The 25468-nt window shown below is 44.1% G+C and overlaps 1 protein-coding gene across 2 annotated transcripts; it reads left to right on the top strand.

The window, feature by feature from the left end:
* Positions 1-1919: 1919 nt before the first annotated feature.
* Positions 1920-24701, top strand: NSFL1C (NSFL1 (p97) cofactor (p47)). Of its 2 annotated transcripts, XM_014546538.1 has the most exons (9): positions 1920-2088; positions 7524-7598; positions 10761-10766; positions 11369-11534; positions 12162-12254; positions 14154-14263; positions 14613-14750; positions 22339-22503; positions 24271-24701. In XM_014546538.1, exons 4-9 carry the CDS (start codon positions 11499-11501, stop codon positions 24431-24433), a joined length of 705 nt encoding a protein of 234 aa, XP_014402024.1. In that variant the 5' UTR covers positions 1920-2088; positions 7524-7598; positions 10761-10766; positions 11369-11498; the 3' UTR covers positions 24434-24701. The 2 variants fall into 2 exon arrangements, with proteins under 2 accessions (XP_014402024.1, XP_014402023.1); XM_014546537.1 differs by lacking the exon at positions 10761-10766.
* Positions 24702-25468: the final 767 nt, after the last annotated feature.

Raw genomic sequence — 25468 nt, 5'->3', positions numbered from 1 at the left:
GAGCCCGGGCCGAGGGACCCCACCGCGGGGCCGAGGGGTCGTTGATGGCCATTCCCGATCGCAGGAGGAGGGAGAAGCCGGCCAAGAATTTGGCCCACGCGCCCCCCACCCAGTTGCTGGGAGAACCTACCCCCGGGGCGGTGGCGCAGGGTTGGCATGTATTCATCTTTCTTAGTTACCTTCCCTGTCAAATGGAGGTCTCGTAGAGGTGATTGTTTAGTTCCCCGGCACGTATTCAATATTCATAAATACTTATTAAGACATGAAGATGAGCCACACGCAGGGTTGTTGTTTTTTTTTTTGTAAACTTTTTAAATCACTCGTATCTGGAACGATGCCCGGCACATAAAAATCGCAGAAAGAATTGCATAAATGTTCCTGGCCGGCGTACATCTTGGGAAGAGGGTGATTAATGTCTATTGAGCACCGACCACGAACCGGATGGTGTTCTAACTGCTTTTACGTGCCTTGAGTCATGTCAGCTTTGCATTTTGCAGCTAAGGTTTAGGGCGCTTCAGTTACGTGCTCAGGGCCTCACTACCTCGCAGGTGGGGGAGAGAACATTAGAACTCAGTGCTGTCTGATTCCAAAACCCAGCTTCCTCACCACCGTGTGCCAGGCACTTTACATATGATGGTTCGTTTAATCCCGGCAAGACTGAGGTCCAGAAGACGAGCCTGGTTGTATAGGCGAGGAGTCGGAAGCTCGGAGGGTAATTGATATGCCAGGGCTACACCGCCAATAAGTAGTGAGTTTGGGATTTGTACTGGGCCGGTTGACTCCACCGTTTAAATTGCTTCCCCAAAGAGAGAAAGCGTCACACCTCAGCAGACAGTGTGAGCAGAGCTCTTGTGGGGGCAGAAATACAAAGCGCAGACTCTGCCTGAAAGACCTGGGAGCTCACGGTGTTAGAGTTAGCACGCCACCAGCCCCAGTCTCCTCACTCTAGGTGGGAAAACAGTGTCACGCATTGTGGCATGATTTGCCTGGCCAGGCCATCACTTGAATGAAGGCACCTCTCAGTGCCTGTCACTCATATCCCATGACTGCACACTTGCTCCTTGCAAGGCTGTTACGTCCTGCAGTGGCACACTGCCTGCAGCCGGCAAGTTACATTATATCCCGTGAAGGCACACAGTTCCTAGTGGGATGATTATGTCCCACAACAGCTCACTGCCTCCTTTAAGGCCGGTGACCTTGAGGACAGAAGCCATGTCTTTTTCATCTCTGTAGACCTCCCTGCTCTTTATTTCTTTGTGCAGAGTAAGTGATTAGTAAATGCCTGCCCATTGAGTCGATGAGAGAAACAGTCACAAATGGCCAAAAGACTTCCCTGTTCCTTGCCTGTAGAGCTAAGACACGGCTCTATAAGTATTAAAGGATTCTCTCATCCCTTGTGCAGGTTTGGTGGGATGGGTAGGAAACCGAGCCTCAGAGAGAGAGAGAGAGAGTAGAAGCAGCATCTGGACTGGCCTCACAGTTCCTGGCTCCTGGCTGTCACGCAGGAGCAGAGAACAAGAGCCTGCGCACACTGCCTGGGATGGAACCTGGCTCTGCTCCTTACCAATTGTGTGACCTTGGCCGTTTTCTTAATTTCTGAGGACTTCTGTATTAACAGTAAAATGAGAGGATAGTGGTTAAAATTACATAGGGTTCTTTGAGGATGAAGTGAGTTAGCACATGTGCAGTTACACTCAATGTGGCATATAAGTGCTCAGTAATTGTACACAGCTTTTACTAGATCATGTTTTTAAATAAAATGAGAATGAGGAGTGTCTCCATCCCAGCCTGCCTTCTTGCCTTTCCCCCCCTCAGAGTAGGTGGAATTTGTTTCAGGTAACAGTTGGTCTAATTTTCTGTGACCCTCAGGTACAGACCTACTTGTAAGTGTGGGCCGTATCTTTGTGTCTGTGCTCCTTTGTACTCAGAGGAGTTATGTGTTAGATGAAGGCCTGTTTACGGATCCCAAGTAACTACCTCTCTGTTTCAGATCGCCCTGGCGAGCTTTTATGAGGATGGAGGGGACGAAGACATTGTGACCATTTCGCAGGCAACCCCCAGTTCAGTATCCAGAGGCACAGTCTCCAGGTAAGGGCTATATGGGTGTGCTTCCAGCAGTGATGAGGAGCTGTTTCCTAGCTGACAGAGGGTTCAGGCCTGGGCATATGGAACAGTGAGTTTCAGTGACGAAGCTAGACTGACTGGTGGGTCCTAGTTCTTTGTCCAGAAGGAAAACTCTGGTGGCATTCTCAGAAGCCAAGCTTGTGCTAACTCCTTAGAGGAACTCTATGTCGAGCCTGCCTTCCCCCAATCCAACCCTGTTTGACCTCACTGCTCCTTTCCTGTAGAGATATGCATGACACTCTCAGATGGGGACTCTTAGTGAGTGTGGTTTATGATCATCCTGGGGGAAACCTCAGAACCTCCTTTTAAGGTGTTTGAGGGTCTTTTATTTATGAAAGTCAGGAGTGGCCTCTTCATCTCTGAGGTTTCAGTAGAAACTGAAGGACTTCCTTTCAGGGGTGCTGTAGGTGTACAAGATTAGACTTTAAAAGGGGTTTTGTTGTTGTTTTAGATTGTTTGTTGACATTTTAGGATGCCCATTACCCTATTAAGAAGTCTTAGAGTCCAGCTGGCATGGCTCAGTGGTTGAGTGTCGACCTGTGACCCAGGAGGTCATGGTTCGATTCCTGGTCTGGGCACATGCCTGGATTACAGGCTCAATCCCAGGGGTGGGGTGTGCAGGAGGCAGCCGATCAATGATTCTCTCTCATCATCGATGTTTCTATCTCTCTCTCCCTCTCCTTTCTCCTCTGAAATCAATAAAAATATATTTAAGAAAAAAAAGTCTTAGAGAAAGTAAATGTATTTGGGTTTGACTTCAATCCTGGAATATAGATATAGTGTTTCTTTGCCAGTGAGTTGCTAATTGTGTTTCTGAGCCTTAAATTACATGTCCCTTTATTTTTATTTATTTATTTACTTTTTGGTTAATCCTCACTTGAGGATTTTTTCAATTAATTTTCAGAGAGAGAGGGAGAGAGAAACATCGATGTGAGAGACACATCAATTGGTTGCCTCCTGCATGCACCCTGACTGCAGCAGGGAATGAACCTGCAACCAACCCAGGTATGAGCCCTTGAAAGGGAATTGAACCCCCAACCCTTTAGTGCTTGGGCTGGTGCTTTAACCATTGAGCCACACCAGCCAAGGCACATTTCCTCCCTTCAACAGAACACTAACCCCCGATCTCATTGCTTCCTTAACTACTTTCCCTTCCTCCCATTTCCAGAAGAAAGAGGTTGTAGACAACTGATCTTTTCATTATTCCTAGGTGCTAACCTGTGAGATGTCCTTAATGGCACATCAGGTTGTTACTGCTTGGGACATAGTTATAGAATAAGGGCTCTTGCAGCTGCTGGTATAAATAGCTGATTTCATAGCCACCCCAGGTTACTGTTGGGGTGTTGGCATGTCAGAGAGATAGAGCGGGAGAAGTTGAAACTTAGCCTATGATGTCAGTCACGTATTCACACCTCTCTTTCCTAGTAATCCCAACGTCCTATTAAGGGAGTGGTTAAGAGATCTGTGACCTTGGGCAGGTTACTTAACATCTCAGTCCCTCAGTTTTTCTCACTTGTCAAATGGGAATGATAATAGTCCCTACCAAATAGGAGATTAAATGAGTTAATATTTACAAAGCACTTTGAACACAAAGAGCTATTATTGTCATTTTATTACTACTGGCATCCATTCTCACCTTCCCCATTTTTTCTTTATGTTTCTTGTCATTTCACAGCAAGTATACATATTTAGAAATAGACATAAAGTAAAAGAATCAAGGAAATAGGAGAGTTTAATGTTAAGACTGAGGGCAGTAAAAGGCTGAACACATGCAGACCCAAAGGCCTTACTTTATTGCTTTGGTTAAACCTCAGACTTGGCATTGAGGGAAAGGAAGGGCAGTTTGTTGCAATGTTGTCCTTGTCCAGAAGGAAAACACTGACTACATTCGTAGAAGCCGAGCTTGTGCTGGCACCTCAAAGGAGTTCTGTGTGGGGCCTGCTTCTTCCCACCCCCAGTCCGGTTTGACTTGACTGTTGCAGGACACTTAGTCTCCTCTGGGCTCTCCCCATGCTCCACTCTCTTTCATCTCAGATATCTTTCATGTCGTTGCTGCTGCTATGAATGACAATTAGTAAGTTACTCCTTTGACTCTAGAGCAAGGGTTCTTAGTGGGGTGGCTCTGAACTCTTTGGAGAAATCCATGGAATGGTGAGAAGGTTCATAAATTACCTGAGATTGTAGGCAAAAATTTGTTTGTAGTATTTTTTCTGGCAAGGAAATCCATAGCATTTGTCAGATTCTCAAAGGTCTTCAGGACATAAAAAGGTTAATCATTGCTACAGGAGAAAATCTAAATTCCTTCATAGTAACAGTCATTTATTGAGCACTTACCAAGTACCAGGCACTGGATTAAGTCTGTACATATATCTCTTTAGTCCTCACTACTACTCTGTGAGGTGGATACTGCTGTTATTTCCATTTTACAGGTGAAGACACTGAAGCTGGGCATTTTCCCAAGATCACACCGCTAGTAAAACAAGGATCTAAATGCAGCAATCTGGTTCCAGCATTCAGCGTTCAGCTGAATTATGTCCTGCCTCTCCTTGTGGACTTTCAGGGTCCTCCAGAGTGCAGTGAACTTGCCATCCTAATCGTAACCCCCTTTTCTCATTCACCTCACTGATTTCTTGGTGTCTCAATTTTGCCTTGTTTTTGGTTCTTTCACTTTTGTTTGAGCCTCTTATCGGATGGGGCATGCCCACTCTTGCTTTCTGCCTGTCCAGATCTCCTGCTTCTCTCCGGGTTTAGCTTCAGTCCCACCTTCCCTATTGAGCATGTTATCCCCAACCCACAGGCAGGACACCACAACCCTGTTCCTCAGAACTCCAGTCACAACTGTAATTCACTTATTTGACGCATATCCTTTTTCTGCTCGGTAACATCTCTACTGTGTTTTTGTGAACTCTTCTTCTGACATTTAACTTCGTTTTTTATCACTAAGTAAATCATAAGTCCCAAGAAGTGGTAGGGGCTGGTATTTCAGGAGCACCCACATCTGTCAAGCTCTGCCAGGTATCCTCACGTTCTCTTATATCTCAGTAGCTGTGGAAGTAGGTAGGGTGCTCACCATTTCACAGGTCAAGATGCTGAGCCTTAGAAAGGTTGAGTAACTCACAGTTGCTCTTATGCCAGATTCAAGCCCAAGTCTGTCTAATTCCAGAGTTACTTCTACTTCCCCGTTCAGCATCTCCCACCCCTGTACCTAGCACAGGGTCAACCAAGAGGTAGCAGTTAGTTCCTATTTTGTCTTTTTCTTCCATCTAACAAAACTATACTTTTTGAGAATTTCAGGGACTACCATTGTCTGATCTAAAATTATACTGTCCATTATAGCCACTAGCCTCATGTGGTTGTTTAATTAAAATTAAATATTTGTACTTAACCACATTTCAAATGCTCAGTAGCCACATGTGACTAGTGGTTTCTGTATTGGATAATCCGCACTGCAGAAAATGTCTGGCAAAGGACATTTGTGCCACTTCAGGGTTCCACGGTAGCCTGGGAGAGACAGTTTTGATGTTGAAAAATTGAGATTTCTGAGACATTTTGCCAACTTGTGGAGGACATAGACAAAATATTCTGAAATTGGCAGTGTCCTCAAGACATCCATACCATTAAGGTAACTCTCAGAGCAGTGTTTCTCAAACTGGAACATGCATCAGAATTACTTGGAGGGCTCCTTAAAAGCAGATTGCTAGACACTCCTCCATAGTTTCTGTTTGAAGAGGTCTAAAGTGGGGTCCGAGGATTTGCATTTCTCACAGTTTCATAAGTAATACCGATGCTCCAGTCCAAGGACCAACACTTTGAGAGCCGTTGCTCAAGAGTAGCACTTGAAATGTGCTACATTATGCATCAGTACCCCGGTTGTTCACAGAAAGCCTATGAGGTTGGTGCTATGATTATCTCCATTTCCACATGAAAAAACAAAGGCTTAGAAACTTTATTAGTATGCCCAGAATCCTAGGGTAGGACGCTAAGTTGGGATCGGACCCAGATATGTGAACATCAGAATCTGTATTAGGTGATGTCAGAGTCTAGATATAAGAACTTTTGGGGAAAGAAACCCATATCCAGAACAAGTGTTTTACTCAAGCAAGTGCACACATGTGTATTAGAAAGTGTTTAACAACAGAAAGCCAGGTTTTTTTGTTTTTTGTTTTTTTTACCCATGTCATATAGAGCATCAAAGAATGCCGAGGAAGTTGCTCACAACTAACTTGATCAGGGAATGTATTCGCCTCACCAGTTGGTCTTTATCTTCCCATTTCTAGTTGATGGAACCTCAAAGCCTGTTCTGTCCCCTACTTGTTTCCTTCTAGACTGAACTGGAACTTTCTTCCTAGTTAAACAATTCTTCCTTTCCTGTCTAGCCTCACTAAATCTGTATTGCCCTCTTGCCCCCATATCATAGGAATGCTATTATTTTCTCCTAAGAAATACAGGAAATGTTTTTATATAATTTGTGTCTTGTGATCCTTGAAAAACTAAGATTGTTCTTCGTGGACAAATCTAAACTAGAAAAAAAGTGTCAGTAAGACAACATCAGAAGAGGGAGTTAATCCTTCACACACCCATTTTGTGTGTGCCTCTCTACCACACCTCAGACAACTCTGCTTTTTTCTAAACACTAAAAATACTTATTTAAAAAACTTTTTTTGCTGGAACCGGTTTGGCTCAGTGGATAGAGCGTCGGCCTGTGGACTGAAGGGTCCCAGGTTCGATTCCGGTCAAGGGCATGTACCTGGGTTGCGGGCACATCCCCAGTAGGAGATGTGCAGGAGGCAGCTGATCGATGTTTCTCTCTCATCGATGTTTCTAACTCTCTATCTCTCTCCCTTCCTCTCTGTAAAAAATCAATAAAATATATTAAAAAAAATAAATAAATAAATAAAAAATAAAAAAATTTTTTTTATTGATTTCAGAGAGAAAGGGAGAGGGTGAGAGAGAGAGAAACATCAATGATGAAAGAATCATTGATTGGCTGCCTCCTGCACGCCCCCAACCGGGGATTGAGCCCACAACCTGGGCCTGTGCTCTCAACCGGAATTGAACCTAGGACCCTTCAGTCCACAGGCCAAAGCTCTCCACTGAGCCAAACCGGATAGGGCCATTAGTAAGTTTTTTAAATAGTGCATACCCCCATTTTGTTCCTCTCCCCCTTTCTAAACTTATTCTCAATCCTATGTCACCTTGAAGAAATAAATGCCACATTATTTTACATATAAACTTGGAGAGATATAAACTTGAAGACATATAAACTGTCTTCTACAAAGATCCTCTTCCTGTGCACCAAAAAATCTAACCCAGGTGTCCTCAACTCCTTAACAGCTGGTGGTGGGGGTTACCTTTCATGAACTTCCCTGAGATAATTTTGTTCTTTTCTGCATCTCCAGCGATAACAGGGTAACATCCTTCAAAGACCTCATTCATGACCAAGATGAAGATGAGGAAGAGGAAGAGGGCCAGAGGTGAGTCTTTCATGGGGGAGCACAGTCCACAGAAAAGTCCTTGATAATGTGTAAGTCATGGTAATGTGTAAGTCATCTAGAGGATAAACGTGTTTGGTTACCATTAGCTATTACTACTGTGGACTAGTCACACGCATAGTGGAAATAGTCTCCCCCACCTCCCAGAGATAGCTTAGAAGTAATCCCTGTCCCCTGTTACTACTGCTTTTATTTTGGTATATTCTGGGTTTATTTTTGTTTTTAATTGTTAAAATATTTGTTGAAGAAAATTATGGGAAGGGAAACAAATCAATAAGAAAGAAAAAAATAACTTATAATACCACAACCCAGAGGTAACCAGGTATCAATATTTTTGGTGTATTTTTTCCCAGCATTTTCTTTTTAATTAAAAAAAGCAATGCATTACAGCCCTGACCAGTGTGGCTCAATTGAGCATCTTCCTGGGCACCAAAAGGTTGCTGGTCCGATTCCTGGTCAGGAGACATGCCTAAGTTGCTGGCTCAATCCCCAGAAGGGGGTATGCAGGAGGCAGATTGATGTTCTGCTCTCACATTGTTGTTTCTCTTCCTTTCTCTCCCTCTAAAAAATCAGTAAAAACAAAACAAAACATTTTTTTTTTTTAAAGCAATACATCATTCCCTGCTGGCATGTCTCAGTGGTTGATCTGTGACCTATGAACGGTTCAATTTTCCGTCAGGACACATGGTCGGGTTGTGGGCTCCATCCCCAGTGTTGGGCATGCAGGAGGCAGCCGGTCAATGATTCTCTCTCATCATTGATGTTTGTATCTCTTCCTCTCCCTTCCTCTCTGAAATCAATAAAATAATATTTTAAAATAAAATAAAATAGCCCTGACTGCTTTGGCTCAGTGGATAGAGCGTCAGCTTGCGGACTCAAGGGTCCCAGGTTCGATTCCAGTGAAGGGCATGTACCTTGGTTGTGGGCACGTCCCCAGTAGGGAGTGTGCAGGAGGCAGCTGATCGATGTTTCTCTCTCATCGATGTTTCTAACTCTCTATCCCTCTCCCTTCCTCTCTGTAAAAAATCAATAAAATATATTAATAAAAGTATAAAATAAAATAAAAAGCAGTACATCACATAATAAACAATAAAAGGCTTATAAATGTTTCTTTCCCCCACTATACATGCACCCATACTGTTTGTTTTTAACTTTTAGGAATGTTATGAAATTAGTGTTCATTGTAGAAAATACAGAATAGTGTAATAAAAAAAAAATACACTCATCTACTATTTGGTAACTACATTAATATTTTGGCCTGTTTTCACTTGGTCTTGGTTCTGTGTATGAATATACTTTGTTTTAAATACTGTATTTTACATGGTGACAGTCAGATAATTTTGTTTTTTCTGTTGGGTTACTGCTACATCTTAAATACTTCATGTCGTTAAAATTATAAGTGTTTTCAATGACTATAATAATACATCATATGGATGTTCAACATTTAGATTGTTTCATTTTTTAACACTATAAATATTAGTGCTGTGAACATATCTGTCTATTAATCTTTGACTACATTTCAGATTATTTTCTTAGAATAGTTTCTAGAAATGAAAATACCAGGTCATGACCATGAATGAAGAATGTTTTTTGTTTTGTTTTTTGAATGAATTTACTTTAGTGTTTTGTTTTGTTTTTGTTTTTTTTAAAAATATATTTTACTGATATTTTACAGAGAGGAAGGGAGAGGGATAGAGAGTTAGAAACAAGGTACATGCCCTTGACCGGAATCGAACCCAGGACCCTTGAGTCCGCAGGCCGACGCTCTATCCACTGAGCCAAACCGGTTAGGGCTACTTTAGTGTTTGTTTGTTTTTTAATTTTTATTGCTGAAAGTATTACAGCTGTCCCATTTTTCCCCCCATTGACCCCTTCTGGGCAAACCCCTGCCCCCTACCTCCCACCTCTGATCTTTATCACACTATTGTGTGTGTCCATGGACTATGGGCATGAATGATTTTAAGGCAATTGATGAACAGGCCCCTAGTTCATAAGCAAGGCTTGGAGATCCCTTACAGTCCATTGAGCAGAATTTCATCTACCCGGAATGAGCAAGAATGAACTGGCTGCAGCCTCATTTCACGGGTTTTGCTTCTCCCTGGACTCTGCCTCGGTCTGTCAGACATTCCTAAGGAACATTGTGTAATAACCATTATGGAAATGCAGTTAGGTTATCATGGTCATTTGGGAAGTGGGCTGAGAAATTGCATGTGTTCTATTCTCTGATTTTATCTGAATACACTTTACATTGCCTTCAGCCTTCTTGGGTACACTCAAGGTTCAGAAATAAATGTTAATTTTGGGGTTTTACACTCCTTGAGTGACAGGCAATGTCATCAAGTATGTGACTGCCCCACTCCTAAATGACCTCTTCTTCCAAGCATTGACTCTTCATTTCACATCCTAATTACTTCCTTGGCTCCTCAGCATTTTAGACCTCATGACTCTGGTGGTAGTGTTCTTGCCAAAGCCTATAGCTTTGCCTTGCATTTCTTTTCTCTTTTTATATATATTTTATTGATTTTTTTACAGAGAGGAAGGGAGAGGGATAGAGAGTTAGAAATATCAATGAGAGAGAAACATCGATCAGCTGCCTCCTGCACACCCCCTCCTGGGCATGTGCCCGCAACCAAGGTACATGCCCTTGACCGGAATTGAACCTGGGACCCTTCAGTCCTCAGGCCGACGCTCTATCCACTGAGCCAAACCGGTTAGGGCTGCCTTGCATTTCTTAGGGAATGTCAGGAAATGAAAGGTTGAGACTGATTTTTATAGGTTCTTAATTCCCCCTACCCAAGTACATGCTATTGACTCAGCTGTGAATAGGAGTAATAAGGAGGCAGCTAGCCAGGCTATGTGACTCCTGGTTTTCAGACCCAGGTAAAAAAGTGCTAACTTAATCTCAAGCCATGCTTGGCCCATTGCAAAACCCAATGTGGGTACCTTCAGGCTTGTTTTTGAGCATCCCTGACCTTTTCAAATACCCTCACCACAGTGCCCCCAGTATATGTCACAAGAATAGCAAGGTGAGGTAAGGCTTGGGTGAGCTCTTGGTGCTCTATCACACCACCTTACATGTGTGCATTACTTTGTGCTTGTTCTTTTGCATACATCTGCTGATTTGAACTTCGGCCCTGACTTAAGGAGCAGGTAGGTAGGGCATGTGATTTTTTTCCTCCCATTTCAGAGACAAGGAAAATAAGATACAGGGCAATGCACTGGCTTGCCCAGGGTCACTCAGCAGCAGAGCCAGTACTGGAGCCTCGCTGCCTGTACTAACTATGCCACTGTCACCATTAGCACAGAACTGCTAGTGGTAGCTGCTTGTGACTGTGGCCATAGTTGCTATGTTCTGGAGAGGTGTTGGCCACTGGATGGCTAATTGTCAGTTGGGACTCTCCGAAGCTGACTTGCTGTCATGCATGCCTGGAATGCCCTTCCCTGATTTCTTCACTTGATAATCTCATCCTCTTACTCAAGACTCAGCTCCGAAGACACCTTTCTTAGGAAGCCTTGACTATCCTCCCCAGCTCAGTGTTTCCAGAGTACCCCTTATACTGGCCTCTGTTGCTGCTCACACTGCATTATGCCTGCCTGCCTCCTTACATGTGTCCCCAACTAGATAGTAAGTTCCTTAAAAATGGGCATAGTACCCTTCTCCTCAATGTGCCCAGCACCTAGCCCAGAACCTGGTACATACTGTATTTGTGTTTTCAAGTACGTTTGGTGTTAGATGTGTATTTTCCGCACAGGTTTTATGCCGGAGGCTCGGAGAGAAGTGGACAACAGATTGTTGGTCCTCCCAGGAAGAGAAGTCCCAATGAGCTGGTGGATGATCTATTTAAAGGTGCCAAGGAACATGGAGCTGTAGCTGTGGAGCAAATGACCAGGAGCCCTGGAGAGACCAGTAAACCAAAAGTGAGCATAGAAGTTCGTCTCTGTCCACAGGACTCAGGTTCCAGCAAGAGAAGGAGGCCCTCCTCACCTCAGTAGTGACTGAATTTTTGTTTTGTTTTTCATTTGTCGCTTACTCTCATACACAGAAGAGCAGCACGGTTTCTCCCACCCTTTAATATGAAATCAAGATTTGGAGCAATGTTTTCAAACTTGTGACCTGTGGTCTGGGTTGGGTTCTGCACACATTTTATATGGCCTATCCAATTTGACTTAGTGTTTTGCTTTATTTTGTTTTAATTGAATTAATAGGCACCTGTTTTATTTAAAATCTGGATTTCTGTCTCTTTGGGGAAATCAAAAATTCTGCCGTTATCCTATACACCAATTTCTGCCTGGTGATGATTAACTAGAGCTAGGAGCAACTGTTCCCTTGAGCCAAGCAGCATTCCCCTCTTCCAGTTCTCACCCTAATCCTGGCCACTTAATGACCAGGCATGTAAATGGCTCTGCAGTTCCACCTGGGCCTGTAGCTCTACATTTGTGGAAAGTGGATCTAGTAGTTAATGAGCTTTTAATACATCATTGTATGTGAGTAACCCCACCTCTATTGACCCATTCCTCAAGTCTTTATGAATTTTTCTTTTATAGCCATTTGCTGGGGGTGGCTACCGCCTTGGGGCAGCACCAGAGGAAGAGTCTGCTTACGTAGCAGGAGAAAGGAGGCGGCATTCCAGTCAAGATGTGAGTGTGCATCTACCTTCCTTAGGGGGAAGTTTGTGAACTGTTCTACCATTTTTCAGAAGGGATTGGTTATGTTACATATGAACCAGCAGCCTGTGAAAGGGAAGAGACAGTGCCCTTGCTGTGGCACATGAACAGAGAAGCTTACCTGAGAATCCAAGGTAGCTTTCATCTGGCTGGGCAGAGGGCTCTGAGAAGGGGTAAGCAGAGGGGATGGACAAACAAAGAAGTCTACTGGCACTCCATGGATCTCAGGCAGAGGGGCAGTATATTCAGGGTTGTCTGGTGGGATAGGCAAAGCTAAAGAATGATCTCCAGACAACCAGAAGAGGCGTGAAATGCAACTTTAAAAAGAAAATTTCCTTACTATTACCCAGTTCTCTTGTCCTTGTGCATAAGGGTCTCCCCTTCAGTAAGACTAATCATACTATACTAGAGGCCTGGTGCATGAAATTCGTGCATTGAGGGGGAGGGTCCCTCAGCCCCGCCTGCACCCTCTCACACTCTGGGACCCCTCACTCCTTATCCCCCGCCTGCTCACTGCTCCTTAGCGCTGTCACAGAGGCAGAGAGGTTCCTGCCACCGCCACTGCGCTCACCCGCCGTGAGCCTGGCTTCTGGCTGAGTGGCACTCCCCCTGTGGGAGCGCACTGACCACCAGGGGACAGCTCCTGCGTTGAGCATCTGCCCCCTGGTGGTCAGTGTGCATCATAACAACCAGACATTCCACCGGTCATTCCACAGTTTGGTCGATTTGCATATTAGGCTTTTATTATATAGGATAAACAGTTTTGAGGTTGTTTTAATTTAATATTAATGCCATTATCTTTTTTAAAAAGTTCTCTCTCTTTTTAAAAAAATATATTTTATTGATTTTAGAGAGGAAGGGTGAGGGAGAAAGAGATAGAAATATCAATGAAGAGAGAGAATCATTGATCAGCTGCATCTGCACGCCTCCTACTGGGGATTGAGCCCACAACCCGGGCATGTGCCCTTGACACAGAATTGATCTCAGGACCTTTAGTCTTCAGGGTGACGCTCTATCTACTGAGACAAACCAGTTAGGGCCATAAACTTTTTCATATAGCCTTGTCACCATTAGTTTCCATAATGTATTCATTTTTTAATCATTTGGGCTTTTATTACAAAATAAAAGGCCAGGAAGAAGAAAATAGAAATTCTATTCACCTGAGGCAGCTGCTAATATGTTGGTTTTTAGCCTTCTAGACCCTTTTCTATGAATACATATAGGGAGTTCTAGATATTTTTAATGACTGCTAAATAGTCTGTAGGTAGTTTAGTTGAGCACAAGCTACATGCCAAGCACATTGGCAACCCTTCAGATGAGGAAGCCACAGTTTCAATTAAGTCATCTGCTCAGAGCAGCCACTGAGCTAGCGATTGGCAAAATGAAAGCACAGACCCAGGTCTGCTTAAATTAAAGCCCATTCTTTTAATCTGTGCTATATTATCTTCTTATTTTAGGTTAATACTTATTTGATTGGTTATTTCCTGAGCGTACATTAGTATTTGTGCTGTATTTATTTATTTATTTATTTATTAGAGAGAGAGAGAGAGAGAGAGAGAGAGAGAGGTTAAGAGAGAGATAGAAACATTGATGAGAGAGAAACATCAACATCAATTGGCTGCCTCATGCACACCCCCTGCTGGGGATTGAGCCGGAAACCTGGACACGCGCTCTGACCGGGAATCGCACCTATGACCTCTTGGTGCATGGGTTGATGCTCAACCATTTAGTCACACCAGCCAGGCTGTCTGTCTGTCTGTGTTTTAATAATGGCACAGTAAAATAGTAAAAACATGCTAACTTGCAGGTTCACAATGGTGTGCTTGCGAGGTTCCTGACAATGGATGGACTGCTTACCTCCTCTTGTCACAGGTTCATATAGTGTTGAAGCTCTGGAAGAGTGGATTCAGCCTGGACAATGGTGAACTCAGAAGCTACCAAGACCCATCTAATGCCCAGTTTCTGGAGTCAATCCGCAGAGGGTGAGCAGAAAAATCCTCTTCTAGATTCCATGTCATTGAGTGAGATGGGTGATCTGAGTATTTACTATTTAAGAAGTAAACATTTGTAAGCAGATTTAGCACAGTTGAGGTATAGATTCACAGATCTGCTTCTGTGTCTTGTTTTGTTTGGTCCTTGAGCATAACCAACTGACCAAGTAAATACAGGTCTCTACCATGCCTTTGAGTAGACGAGGGAAAGGGAGGCAAACAGCCATGAGAGTAGCCAGCTTTCTGTGGAGGCCCAACGATTTTCACTGAAAAGTTTATACTATCACTGTCATTCCCATCCTTCTCTGTGTGGGTCCCAGCATTGCATTTTCTCCTGCAGGGAGGTGCCAGCAGAGCTGCGGAGGTTAGCTCATGGTGGGCAGGTGAATTTGGACATGGAGGACCATCGAGATGAGGACTTTGTGAAGCCCAAAGGAGCCTTCAAAGCCTTCACGGGCGAGGGTCAGAAACTGGGCAGGTAAGGAGCAGCACAGGTAGGAGTGGAACTGCCTGTTAGGCTCAGCATATCCTGTGTATTGCTCACTTTGTATAAGTCTTTACTCTTTACAAAGTATTTCCCATTTTATTTTTATGGGAGGAAAATTATGGAGAATGTGGACTTTGATGTTAATAGACCTGAGTTTAAATCTTCATTTTCTAGCCCCATGCATGACCTTGGATTGTATAGCCTCAGTTTTCCCAGTTATAAAATGGGACTGATGAGAGTCCTTACCTCTTTGATTATTGTTTTGAGGAGCACACAGAGCACTGCCCCACAATGAGCAGTAAGGGTAACACATTGCTGCTTTGACTCAGTAATTTAGAGTGTGAAGTCTTGATGGCTTCAGGCTGAAACAGACACACATACTCAGGTCATCTGAAATGGGGATTCAGGGGGAATAAGGGATCTTGGACTCTTCCCTCCCAGCAAGCCCTGCAGCAGCATTGTTCAGGATCCAGAAAAGCTCAAGGATACTGTTGCCCAGTGCAGGCTACTGGTCAACCATTATGTTAGCTCTTATCTCTTACTTCTCTGGTCCTTCCTGATACTCACTCTGTCACTTCCTGTGACTTTTCTGCCTGTGTCCTCTGCCACGGCCTCCATCTTGCATTCAGACCTCTGATGGGATCTGGTTAATTGATAGGCACTGTTACCTCTGATAGGCAGAGTTCTCCCACCAGACCCTTGACCAGCCTATATGCAGGCTGCCTTCTCTTAGGGTCCCATTCACTTTGGCCATGGTCATGGGGTCACTTGACCATTATTCTTCAGAGGGAACTGAGTACACATGAGAGGCACTCAGAGCATAGTCCTTATTTTACAAAGAGAAAGCTGAGGCTCTTGGACTTTAAGGGTTACCCTTGGGTACATGACTGGTATGTGTTGGAGCCAGAACACGGGCTTCTAATGGCATTCCTTCCCACACTCCTGCATCACAAGAAATCCTCTCTGACCTAGATCTGGTAGCTCTTCCATTGCCCTTGCTCTTCTCACCCTCATCTGCAGGGATCAAAATGTGGTCTATCAACAGCTGTGCTCTTTGAGCTGCTGGCTGGCCCTCTCCTAGGATTCCCTACCTCCCTGTCGGCCATCATGCCTCATCAGAGGCAAGGGTCATAGCTCAGGGCATTAGAGACCAACAGAGTATAATTTACCAGAACCAACTTAGTTAAGTCCACCCTGCTCATCATTTTACCTACCACATTGGGGTCCTGGGTTAGTCCAGGACAACGATTCTCAAGGTAGTCCATTTGTAGCTTCCCTGTCAGCTATGGTAAGCTTTGTAGAGCACCAGATAATTTTTTTCTTTTAATATTATTGAAATGGATTGTGTTTATCTTTTTTAAAAAAATAGAAAATGCAGATAAAGAATAAAAACTATTCCTAAACCTAACTCCCAGTATACTCAGTCAGTATCCTGGAAGTATCCTAGTTTTACTGGTATATGTACAGTATGTGTGTAAACATGCTGTTTTAGCACCTGCTATTTTGCCTAATCCATATAGTATTGCTGTCATTCCATATCAGCAGATGTATTTCTATAACTTTATTTCTAATGCTAATATAATTTTCTGTCCTACGTATGTGCTATAATTGAACCAGTCTCTGCTGTTAAACATTTAGGCAGCTGCCAGTATTATGAACAACATTGCAGTGAATATCTCTAATTAAATCTTCGTATGCCTCTTAATCATGGACTAGGAGTAAAATTGCTGGCTCCAAAGGTCTTCACATTTTTACGTTGTCAAATTGATCTCCAAAAAAGGTTTTATCAGTTTTTTACCCACCAGCAATTATAGGGAAAGGCTCAGAACACCATGTAGTTTGGGGATTGTTCAGTTTCATAATACTAACAGGAAATGCTTTTACTATTAGAAGATACAACAATATTAGGCGTACAAGACTCCGCATCTCAAAAAATGAAAATATTTGTAAGGCAGTCTGTTTTAGCAGGATGGGAATACATACTTTATTAGTGTGGAGGATGAACCCACAGATGGAGACAGTTTGATGATCAGGTGTGGTGTTTGTCAGCTAAATAAATGTTCATTGCCAGTTCCACTTTCATTTTATTTTAGTTCTGGTGTTTTTTTATTTTTAATGTGTTCTTATTGGCTTTTTTTGTTTGTTTTTTAAGAGAGGGAGGGAGAGAGAGAAAAAACATAGATGTGAGAGCAAAATATCAATCAGTTGGCTGCCTCTGGCACGCCCCCTATCGGGAATAGAGCCCACAAGCATATGCCCTGCTGGGGACTCAAACTGGCAACCTTTTGCCCTAGCCGGTTTGGCTCAGTGGATAAAGCGTCGGCCTGTGGACTGAAGAGTCCTGGGTTCAATTCCGGTCAAGGGCACATGCCTGGGTTGTGGGATCGATCCCCAGTGTGGGGCGTGCAGGAGGCAGCCAATCAATGATTCTCTCTCATTGATGTTTCTATCTTTCTCTCCCTCTCCCTTCCTCTCTGAAATCAATAAAAATATGTCAAAAATTACTTTAAAAAAAACAAACAGGCAACCTTTTGGTGCACAGAACAATGCTCAATCAACTGAGCCACACTGGCCAGGGCTTTAAAAAAAAGTTTTATATAGTTAAGTGAGATGGGATTTAACTTTTTAGTCTAAACCAGATGGATAACCTTTTGGGTTTGTTTTTTGTTGTTCCATTTTGTGGGGGGTTTTTTGTTTGTTTGTTTTTGTGTGTTTTTTAATTTTACCCATAAATTTTACTGTTTTCCATTGTCATCTTGTCAACTAAAATGATCAGGAACCAAAAGTTTAAAAAAATTTCCTCAGATTTGCCTCAAAAGTCAATCCTGGGGTTTTTTCTCTGATGATCTGAAAAAATACTTTGAAGTGAATGAATAGATTGTTCTCAGTTGAAAAAATTCTTTCAGTTACGTTACACTTACTTTATTGTTTTAGCTGTTGCAGTTTGCATGGGAACTAATTTGAAGGTTTGGATAAGACTGCATTTATTTGAGTTTGAGTAACAAACACCAGGAGTTGCACTTGGGTGGAGCTGGGTCATTACAGTGTGGGGATGAGCTTTGGCTGCTCACCTTGCTTTGTAGTAGTCAATTTTGATGGCAGGGTCTCAGAACTTGTAATTGTGGAAACAAAGCATCTTAGTGTCTACTTTATTTTCACTACAAAGGAAATGAGCAGTCAGATGATTCAAGCTCTTGATCTGAATAAGACTCAGTTTCCCTGTGACTCATGATATTTTCAGGGAGACAGTAAAGAAACTCCTTTTTTGATAGATGTCTGATCTGATCTGACCATTCCTGCCCCTGGATGAAGTGCCCTCACTGCTACAGATGGCTCAGCCACTGCTGGAGAGGAATGACTCAGGTGATAGCAGTTCTCAAGCACCAGACACAGACTGGGCATCCCTTGAACATGGCTGTCCTACACAATGATTAGAACAATATAGATCTAATGTTCTTTGAATGTCTTGCTTCAAATTAGAATCACAAGGCCAGTATTGAGGTTTCTTCTCCACTCCCTACCTCTCAGCTTAGGCTGGAGTGCCTCTCAAGTGACCTTCCATTTACAGCCCATGGGTAGACAGTAGCATCTCTGAGTGATTTGGGTCCAGAATTTAGGCAAACATAAGTGGAAGAGGACCTTGAAGAATGATAGCAATCAGCTATTTGAGTGTTTTTCTACAGTTAACTAAGCACTATACTAAGTATTTCATATGTATTATGGCTTTTAATCCTGTTTTGATCCACATTCTATAAATAAGGATTCTGAGGCTTATTTTTTTTCTTGTTATTAAGTTTACTAGAGGCCTGTTGCACGAAGAGATTCGTGCAATAGGCCTTCCTTTCTCCTGGGTGCTGGCACCGGTTTGCCTCCAGCGCCCGGGGCCCAGGCCTTCGCTCTGGCCGAGTTCTGGCCAGAGCCAGCCCCGGAGCTGTGAGGCCTCGCTGCTCTGCTGGCCCAGGAAACGTCAGGCCTCGCTGCTCCGCTGCCCCAGGCCGTCAGGCTTCGCTCCACCCCTTGGAGCCTACGTATGCAAATTAACCGCCATCTTTGTTGGTGGTTAATTTGCATATCACGCTGATTAGCTAATGGGAGATGTAGCGAAGGTACGGCCAATTACCATGTTTGTCTATTATTAGATAGGATTGGAGTGACACTGGTTAACAAAATTATACAGGTTTCAGGTGCATAATTCTACAACATGTTAACGTAAAAATATTTAAACCTGTAAAGAATTTTTGTGAGTTTATTTGAGCCAAACTGTCGACAATTGCCAGGAAGCAGTATCTCAATGATTTGGGATAATGCTCCAGAGAATGGCGGTCTTTTATCTATTTTTATACATTGCAATCAAAGGAGGAGATGTAGGTGTGTTACATGAAATCCACTGGTGATAGACAAGAGAGGTAGGAGAAAGCAAAGTGGGGAAACCTCTGGGATTGGATAAAAAGCAAAATGATAGACACATAAGTGGGTGCAGGATAGTTAACAATCAACAATTAACATGACAACAATGACAACAAAGGAATTTGTGGTATCTGTCCTGGCGCCCAGGCACATTAGGTTGTGACCCAAGGGGCCCAGAAAAAGGGAAGTTACAAGTTACCCAGATGTTTCAAGGATGTGTTATCATAGATGCAAAAAGACAGATAGGCTCAGTTAAGGTAAAGGATGACCTTATCAGTGAAGATACCGGCCTAGGAGGTGACTACCCACCAACTGCTTTTAGTTAAATTTTAATTTCAGACCATCCTTTGTGGTTACTTAGGTCTTTGAGTTTGCAAGACTACCATGTCCCTCCATACTACATTTTACCCTGGAATATATCAGACAGGACGGGAGAGGGAGAGAGAGATAGAAACATCAGTGATGATAGAGAATCATTGATTGGCTGTATCCTGCACGCCCCTCCATTGGGGATCGAGCCCACAACCCAGGCATGTGCCCTTGACCTGAATCGAACCGGGGACCTTTCAGTCCACAGGCCGACGCTCTATCCACTGAGCCAAACCAGCTAGGGCTACCCTGGATGTTCTTACATAGCCACATAGACTTCTATTTGTGTTTCTTCTATATTCTGGGTATGGTGCATTATTTTTAGCTATTAGTAATTATGGGGGATTTTATTTAACTCCCATTTTATTGATGAGGAAATTTCATCTTGGGGGTAATGTTTCTGAAATCAAGTCTATGTCTGCCTGACTCCCAGACATAGCAGGAAAGTGTGGTAGGTGTTAGGAGCACAGGACCTAGAGCTAGACAGCTTGGATTATATCCTGGCTTCACCTAGAACCAACACTGGAATTTTGGGTGAGTTGCTTAATCCCACTGTGCCTCGGTTTCCTCATCTGTAAAGTGGAGATGCTGAATCCCTTCCTTGCAGGCTGTTGTGAGGATTAAGTGAACTAATACTTGTAAAGTACTCTGCACAGGGTCCATCTTGGTAATGGGTGCTTCGTAAACATACACTATATTCATCATGCTTCCCTAACCCACCTTATTTTCAGAGTATGCAAGAGAAACAGTCAGACGCATGGCAAGTCCATGTGTCAGGCCTTCTTTGACCTTCAGATGATGAGCACCAGCTCTATGCAAGAGGCTGTACTAGGAAGAAAGCCAAAAATACCAGTTGCTTTCTTGTTTGGAGTGTCCTGTCTTGGGCATTCTGCATACATTATCTTATCTAATCCTCATAGCAGAACAGTTCCTTGTGCTACACCTGGAGAAACTGAAGCCCTGGGAAGTCAAGTGACTTGTTCAAGGCCAGTCCTCTTGTTTAATTTAGTGGTAGAGCTGGGACCAGATGGCTGGTCTTATGCTCTTTCTCCAGCATCACACTGACTCCTGAATAATAATGGCTGCCATTTAGTAGATTGAAATTCTCTGCAAGTGATCAACAAGTGTAACATGAAAAGAACATGGTGCTAGAATAAGTTTGCCTTAACCGCACAATCTCTCAATACCTTTAATACACTAGTGCCCCATGATGCTGCTGGTGTAGTAATATGTGGCATTTCTGAAACTTTCCTGGAGATATCTCAAGGGACTAGGACCCCAGGAAGCACACTTGGGAAACGACTTCCAGTTGAATGTGCTAAGAGTACCCTTCTTAGGTTTAAAGATCAGAGGGAAGGGAGAGGTATAGGGGCTGATCTGATTAGAGGCTTTCAGGGGAAACAAGCAAGCTTTGGTCTAATAGCCTCTGATTTGCAAAGGCCTAGGCCAGGGCATCTGCTAAGACAGTGGTCAGCAAACTCATTAGTCAGCAGAGCCAAATATCAACAGTACAACGATTGAAATTTCTTTTGAGAGCCAAATTTTTTAAACTTAAACTATATAGGTAGGTACATTGTTATTAACTTAATTAGGTTACTCCTAAGCTGGCCTTTGCTAAAAACGTCCTCAATCTGAGGGGTCGACCTCAGCGAACGTACCCCCACTTCTTCTAACGCCACTTCTTCAAAATAGACTCGCCCGGGCCGAAAACTGACTTCTGTGCATGGGCCACGAAGTTTTAATCCCACTGTACGTGCGCGCCTGGACGTGGTATTTTGTGGAAGAGTCACACTCAAGGGGCCGAAGAGCCACATGTGGCTCGCGAGCCGCGGTTTGCTGACCACTGTGCTAAGAGAAAGGCTGAGGGTGAGATGTATGGTGGTTTACAGGAGAGAGACAAAGGCTTTAAATGGTTGTGGAGAATTGGGAGTTCTATGTACATTTTGTTTGTCAGCTACTCTAATTGCTTTATTTGATTCACTCCTTAAATCCCTACAAAAACTGAGCAAGGCTGGTAGCCTTAACCCTTGTTAAAAATCCTTGTTACTACCCTTGTTGAAATTAAGGGAGCTTAAGTAACTTGCTCAACACACCATGGCTAGTGGGTGAATTCTAGCCCCGGTCCATCTGCGAGCTCTGAACACTGCAGCAGACACCGTGTCTTATTCATAAGATATAATCAACCCCTATGGTGCCGGGCACTTAGTTGGTCTTCAGGAAATCCCGCATCCATCCCCCTTTCTCATAGTTGGCACATGAGTATGAAATAGACACATGAGTGAGATTTCAGTAGGGAATGCAGGCCTGAAAAGTCCATCACAGAGAAAGAGTCTAGGCTCATCCCTTATGTCCATCAGCCACTGCCAGGCTGTGTCAAGCCTGCCTCCACTGCAGACTTGGAGTGCTCCTCTCCTCATTCTGCCCTCCACCTCTCTGAAGCTAAACACATCCTGGTCTGTTGGACCCTTCAAGTTCCGGCCATGGTCTCTCCCACCCCAGGCTGCCATGCATACAGCTTTCCTCTCTTTAAGCCCTTATTCATGTGAGGACATCAAGGAAGAGGGGATTGAATAACTTGCCCAATGTTATTAGGAGTGAGGGGGAGCTAGCAGTAACTCAGAGTCTGAGGAGAGTTCTGCTGGGCCTGTAAGTTCCATGAGGGCAGGCATTCTGTCTTAGTCATTCCTGTTTCAGCAACACCAAACACAATGCCAGGTGCAGCAACTGCTTAGTACAAATCTGAGACAGGATTTCCCTCGTGCCTTGTTTTTGTTAGTGTCCTGACTGGATCCTCTCTCCTCAGCACTGCACCCCAGGTATTGAATACCGTCTTTCCAGCCCAGCAAGCAGAAAATGAAGCCAAAGCCAGCTCTTCCATCTCCATCGACGAGACACAGCCTACCACAAACATCCAAATACGGCTTGCTGATGGCGGGAGGCTGGTGCAAAAATTTAATCACAGCCACAGGTACCTTATATTGTCTGGCCTACCTTATTTTAGGAGGGTCCCAGAGATTCCCACCAAAGGGGGAGGCAGGGGGGCTGTTTTTTCTTCTAACCCCAGCAGGCACTCCATGCTTTTCGAAAAGGAGGCAATGGAATGGAAAGCATGCAAGTCTGAAGCCTTTGGCCCCTAATTCCATTAAATGTGGCCAGTGATTGCTCTCTTACCTACTGTGGTTCTCATTCCTTACCTGTAAAATTAGGGGATTGGATTCCTTAGGGATTTTTTCAGCCATCAAACTCTTTGTTCAAAGGAAATCTCATGCTAAATCCCAAAGGTAGAACAGATAAAATTTGAACAGCTGTGCTTGCTAGAGAGGAGAGGAGACACAGTACCAGCATCCCACCCATGGCTTTCTTCACCTCCTTCCCACAAGGGGCCTCTGAAAATGACCAGGCTATTAAGGTTTCCAGATCTGGCATTTGAGAATTCCAGAACACCTGCTCTACTATCTCAGATCATCTGGCCTGGATCAAAGCAAACTGCCTCCCTCATTTTACAGACACAGAGTAATGAAGTGATTAGCAGGGGAGGATAGAGTAAAGATATTTGACAACTCCTTTTCTAGACTAGCAGTGTCTAAATGTCATCAATCATAGGCCAGGTGAACCAGAACCCACATGTGGGACTCAGTGAATGACTTGACAATCCTTGAGTGTTGACAAGGTTCTCGTGTTGAGTAAGCTGTGAAACAAGCCCCAGGAGCACATGGAATCTTTGTTCAAACATTTCTTGTTCAGTAGGAACTGTTCACTGCACTGTTAGGCGCTTTGTGTTTAAGGGAATTAATTCCTGTCACTTGTCTGAGTTCTTTGCCTGAGTACCAGCACTCAGTAACTCCAGCCTTTCAGCATGATTGCTAACTCCCCCGGGTGGACAGCCCATCCCAAGAGTTTACCAGCTGGTGGGTAAGAGGACTCTGCTGAAGGTCTCAGACTGTATCATGGATGTCTACGCCCTTAGATGTGCCAGATTGTGAATCGCATAAATTTAAAGTGTTGGAGGTAGAAAGAAGTTTCTGTTTAAGCACTCTAGGGGAGAGGCTGGCTGTTTCAGATGACTCTTCTTGTGGTCACCAGGTTCAGGACACAAGCAGTATCTAGAGTAGGGATTCCTGGCACTCAAGGGTTACTGACCTTCAGTAATTCTTCTCACTAATAGTTTTAGTGGTTTTTAAAAGAGACATAATATTTGCTGCCCTTGTGGAATTCATGGTCTACAGGGGGAGACAGACCTTAATCATATCCCAAAATTGTTTGATTACAAACTTGATCAGTACTGTGGGAGTAAGATCAGGGGATGGAGCTTGGGGGGAAGGCTGCCCTAAGGAGGCAGCATTTGAGCTGACTGAGGCCTAAGGTTTGATTAGGATTACAGGAAAAGAATCAGGCAGAGGAGCCTCTAGAAAGAGGGACCCAAATGTAGGCAGGGAGCATAGCATGAAGAAGAAGTGAAAGGAGAAGGAGGGTGGTGTAAAATTGGTCAAGCCTTGGGACCACAGTAAGGAGATGGGTATTTCTCCCAAAGAAAATGGGAGTAACCCTGAAGGGTTTCAGGCAAGGGAGTGGCCTGCTCAGATGGGCTTCCAAAGGAGAGCTTTGGCCACTCTCTAGAAGACAGGGCCAGGGGAGGGGGCTTGGGGGATGTGGTGCTTCCTGCTGCAGGGTGGGGTTTGTGGGAAGCAGAGAAGGGCACTGCTCACCCACTTCCCACTCACCCCTGCTCCACCAGGATCAGTGACATCCGACTCTTCATTGTGGACGCCCGGCCGGCCATGGCCGCCACCAGCTTTGTCCTCATGACTACTTTCCCGAACAAAGAGCTGGCTGATGAGAACCAGACCCTTAAGGAAGCCAACCTGCTCAACGCCGTCATCGTGCAACGATTAACATAACCACCCGGCCCTGCCAGGTGGCCTCACCTTCCTGTGTTTCCCATGGCCAGCTGCCCCGTGGAGACTGCCCCTCCCGCCCCCTCTTGAACACCCAGCAGTCCAGTGCCGTCTCCTCCGTAGCTCTGGGTTCTTAGATCTCCGTTGGACATTTGTTTTCTCCTTAGTTGCATTTCTTGGTTTTTGTGACGATCAATGGACTTTAAAGAAAAAAAAATAAAAACAACTAAAAAAATGGAAGGAATATCACCAGCATGTTCCAGGGAACCTCTCTCACTGAAGTAGGCTTTGTTTGCTTTAAAATAATTTCTCTCCAGGGCGTGTGAGAAGAACCTTCCTGCATAAAAATTGCTTGTGGCCCACAATACCCATCTACTTGTATGTCCACCTGCCTGTCCCACGATGACTAGTGGAGGATTTCCCCCTTTATAAGGAAGGAAGTGGGGGACTTGTAGAAAGAGGATTTGAAGCCACTTACTCCCATAAGGACAAATGTCTTGCCCAGATAAAACCAGGCAGCAGCAAAAGTCCCCCAGATACAGATGCACATGACTCCTTCAGATGAAAATAAATATTCCCTGTGCTCCTTTCGCTCAAACCCTGGGAAGTTCAAACCAGTTGAGATTCTGATTTCACCTGTCTGCCCCGGGCCTTTCCTCCCTCATCATCTGGGCCATTGTCACCCTGGTGATTCTCAGCTGCTCTGCCATTGCTTTACTCCATGTGCAGAAGTGTGTACCTAGGGAATAGATGGGGTATCTTTTCATTGGGAAACAGCTCATGCCAACCTGAGTTCAGAGTCAGGGTATCTTAGTGAGAAATCATCAAAATATCACTGAGCACCCTAGCCGGTGTATCTCAGCGGTTAGAGTGTTGGCCTGCGCATCGAAGGATCTCAGGTTCAATTCCCGGTCAAGGGCGTGTACCTGGGTTGCAGATTTGGTCCCCTGCCCTGTCAGGGTATATGCGGGAGGCAGCCAATCAATGTTTCTGTCCCTCTTCCTCCCTCCTTTCCATCCTCTGAAAAAAGAAATGGGA

The sequence above is a fragment of the Myotis brandtii genome, unplaced genomic scaffold (genome assembly GCF_000412655.1).
Source record: "Myotis brandtii unplaced genomic scaffold, ASM41265v1 scaffold450, whole genome shotgun sequence".
NCBI classification, from domain to species: Eukaryota; Metazoa; Chordata; class Mammalia; order Chiroptera; family Vespertilionidae; genus Myotis; species Myotis brandtii.
This window is presented reverse-complemented; position numbering and strand designations above follow the sequence as displayed.

Excerpts from the sequence above, each read along its gene's own strand:
- NSFL1C (XM_014546537.1), top strand. The coding sequence starts at position 11,499 with ATGACCAGGAGCCCTGGAGAGACCAGTAAACCAAAA. Across the intron at positions 14,264-14,612 it reads CTGGAGTCAATCCGCAGAGG|GGAGGTGCCAGCAGAGCTGC; the intron begins GTGAGCAGAAAA and ends TTTCTCCTGCAG. Across the intron at positions 22,504-24,270 it reads AAATTTAATCACAGCCACAG|GATCAGTGACATCCGACTCT; the intron begins GTACCTTATATT and ends CTGCTCCACCAG.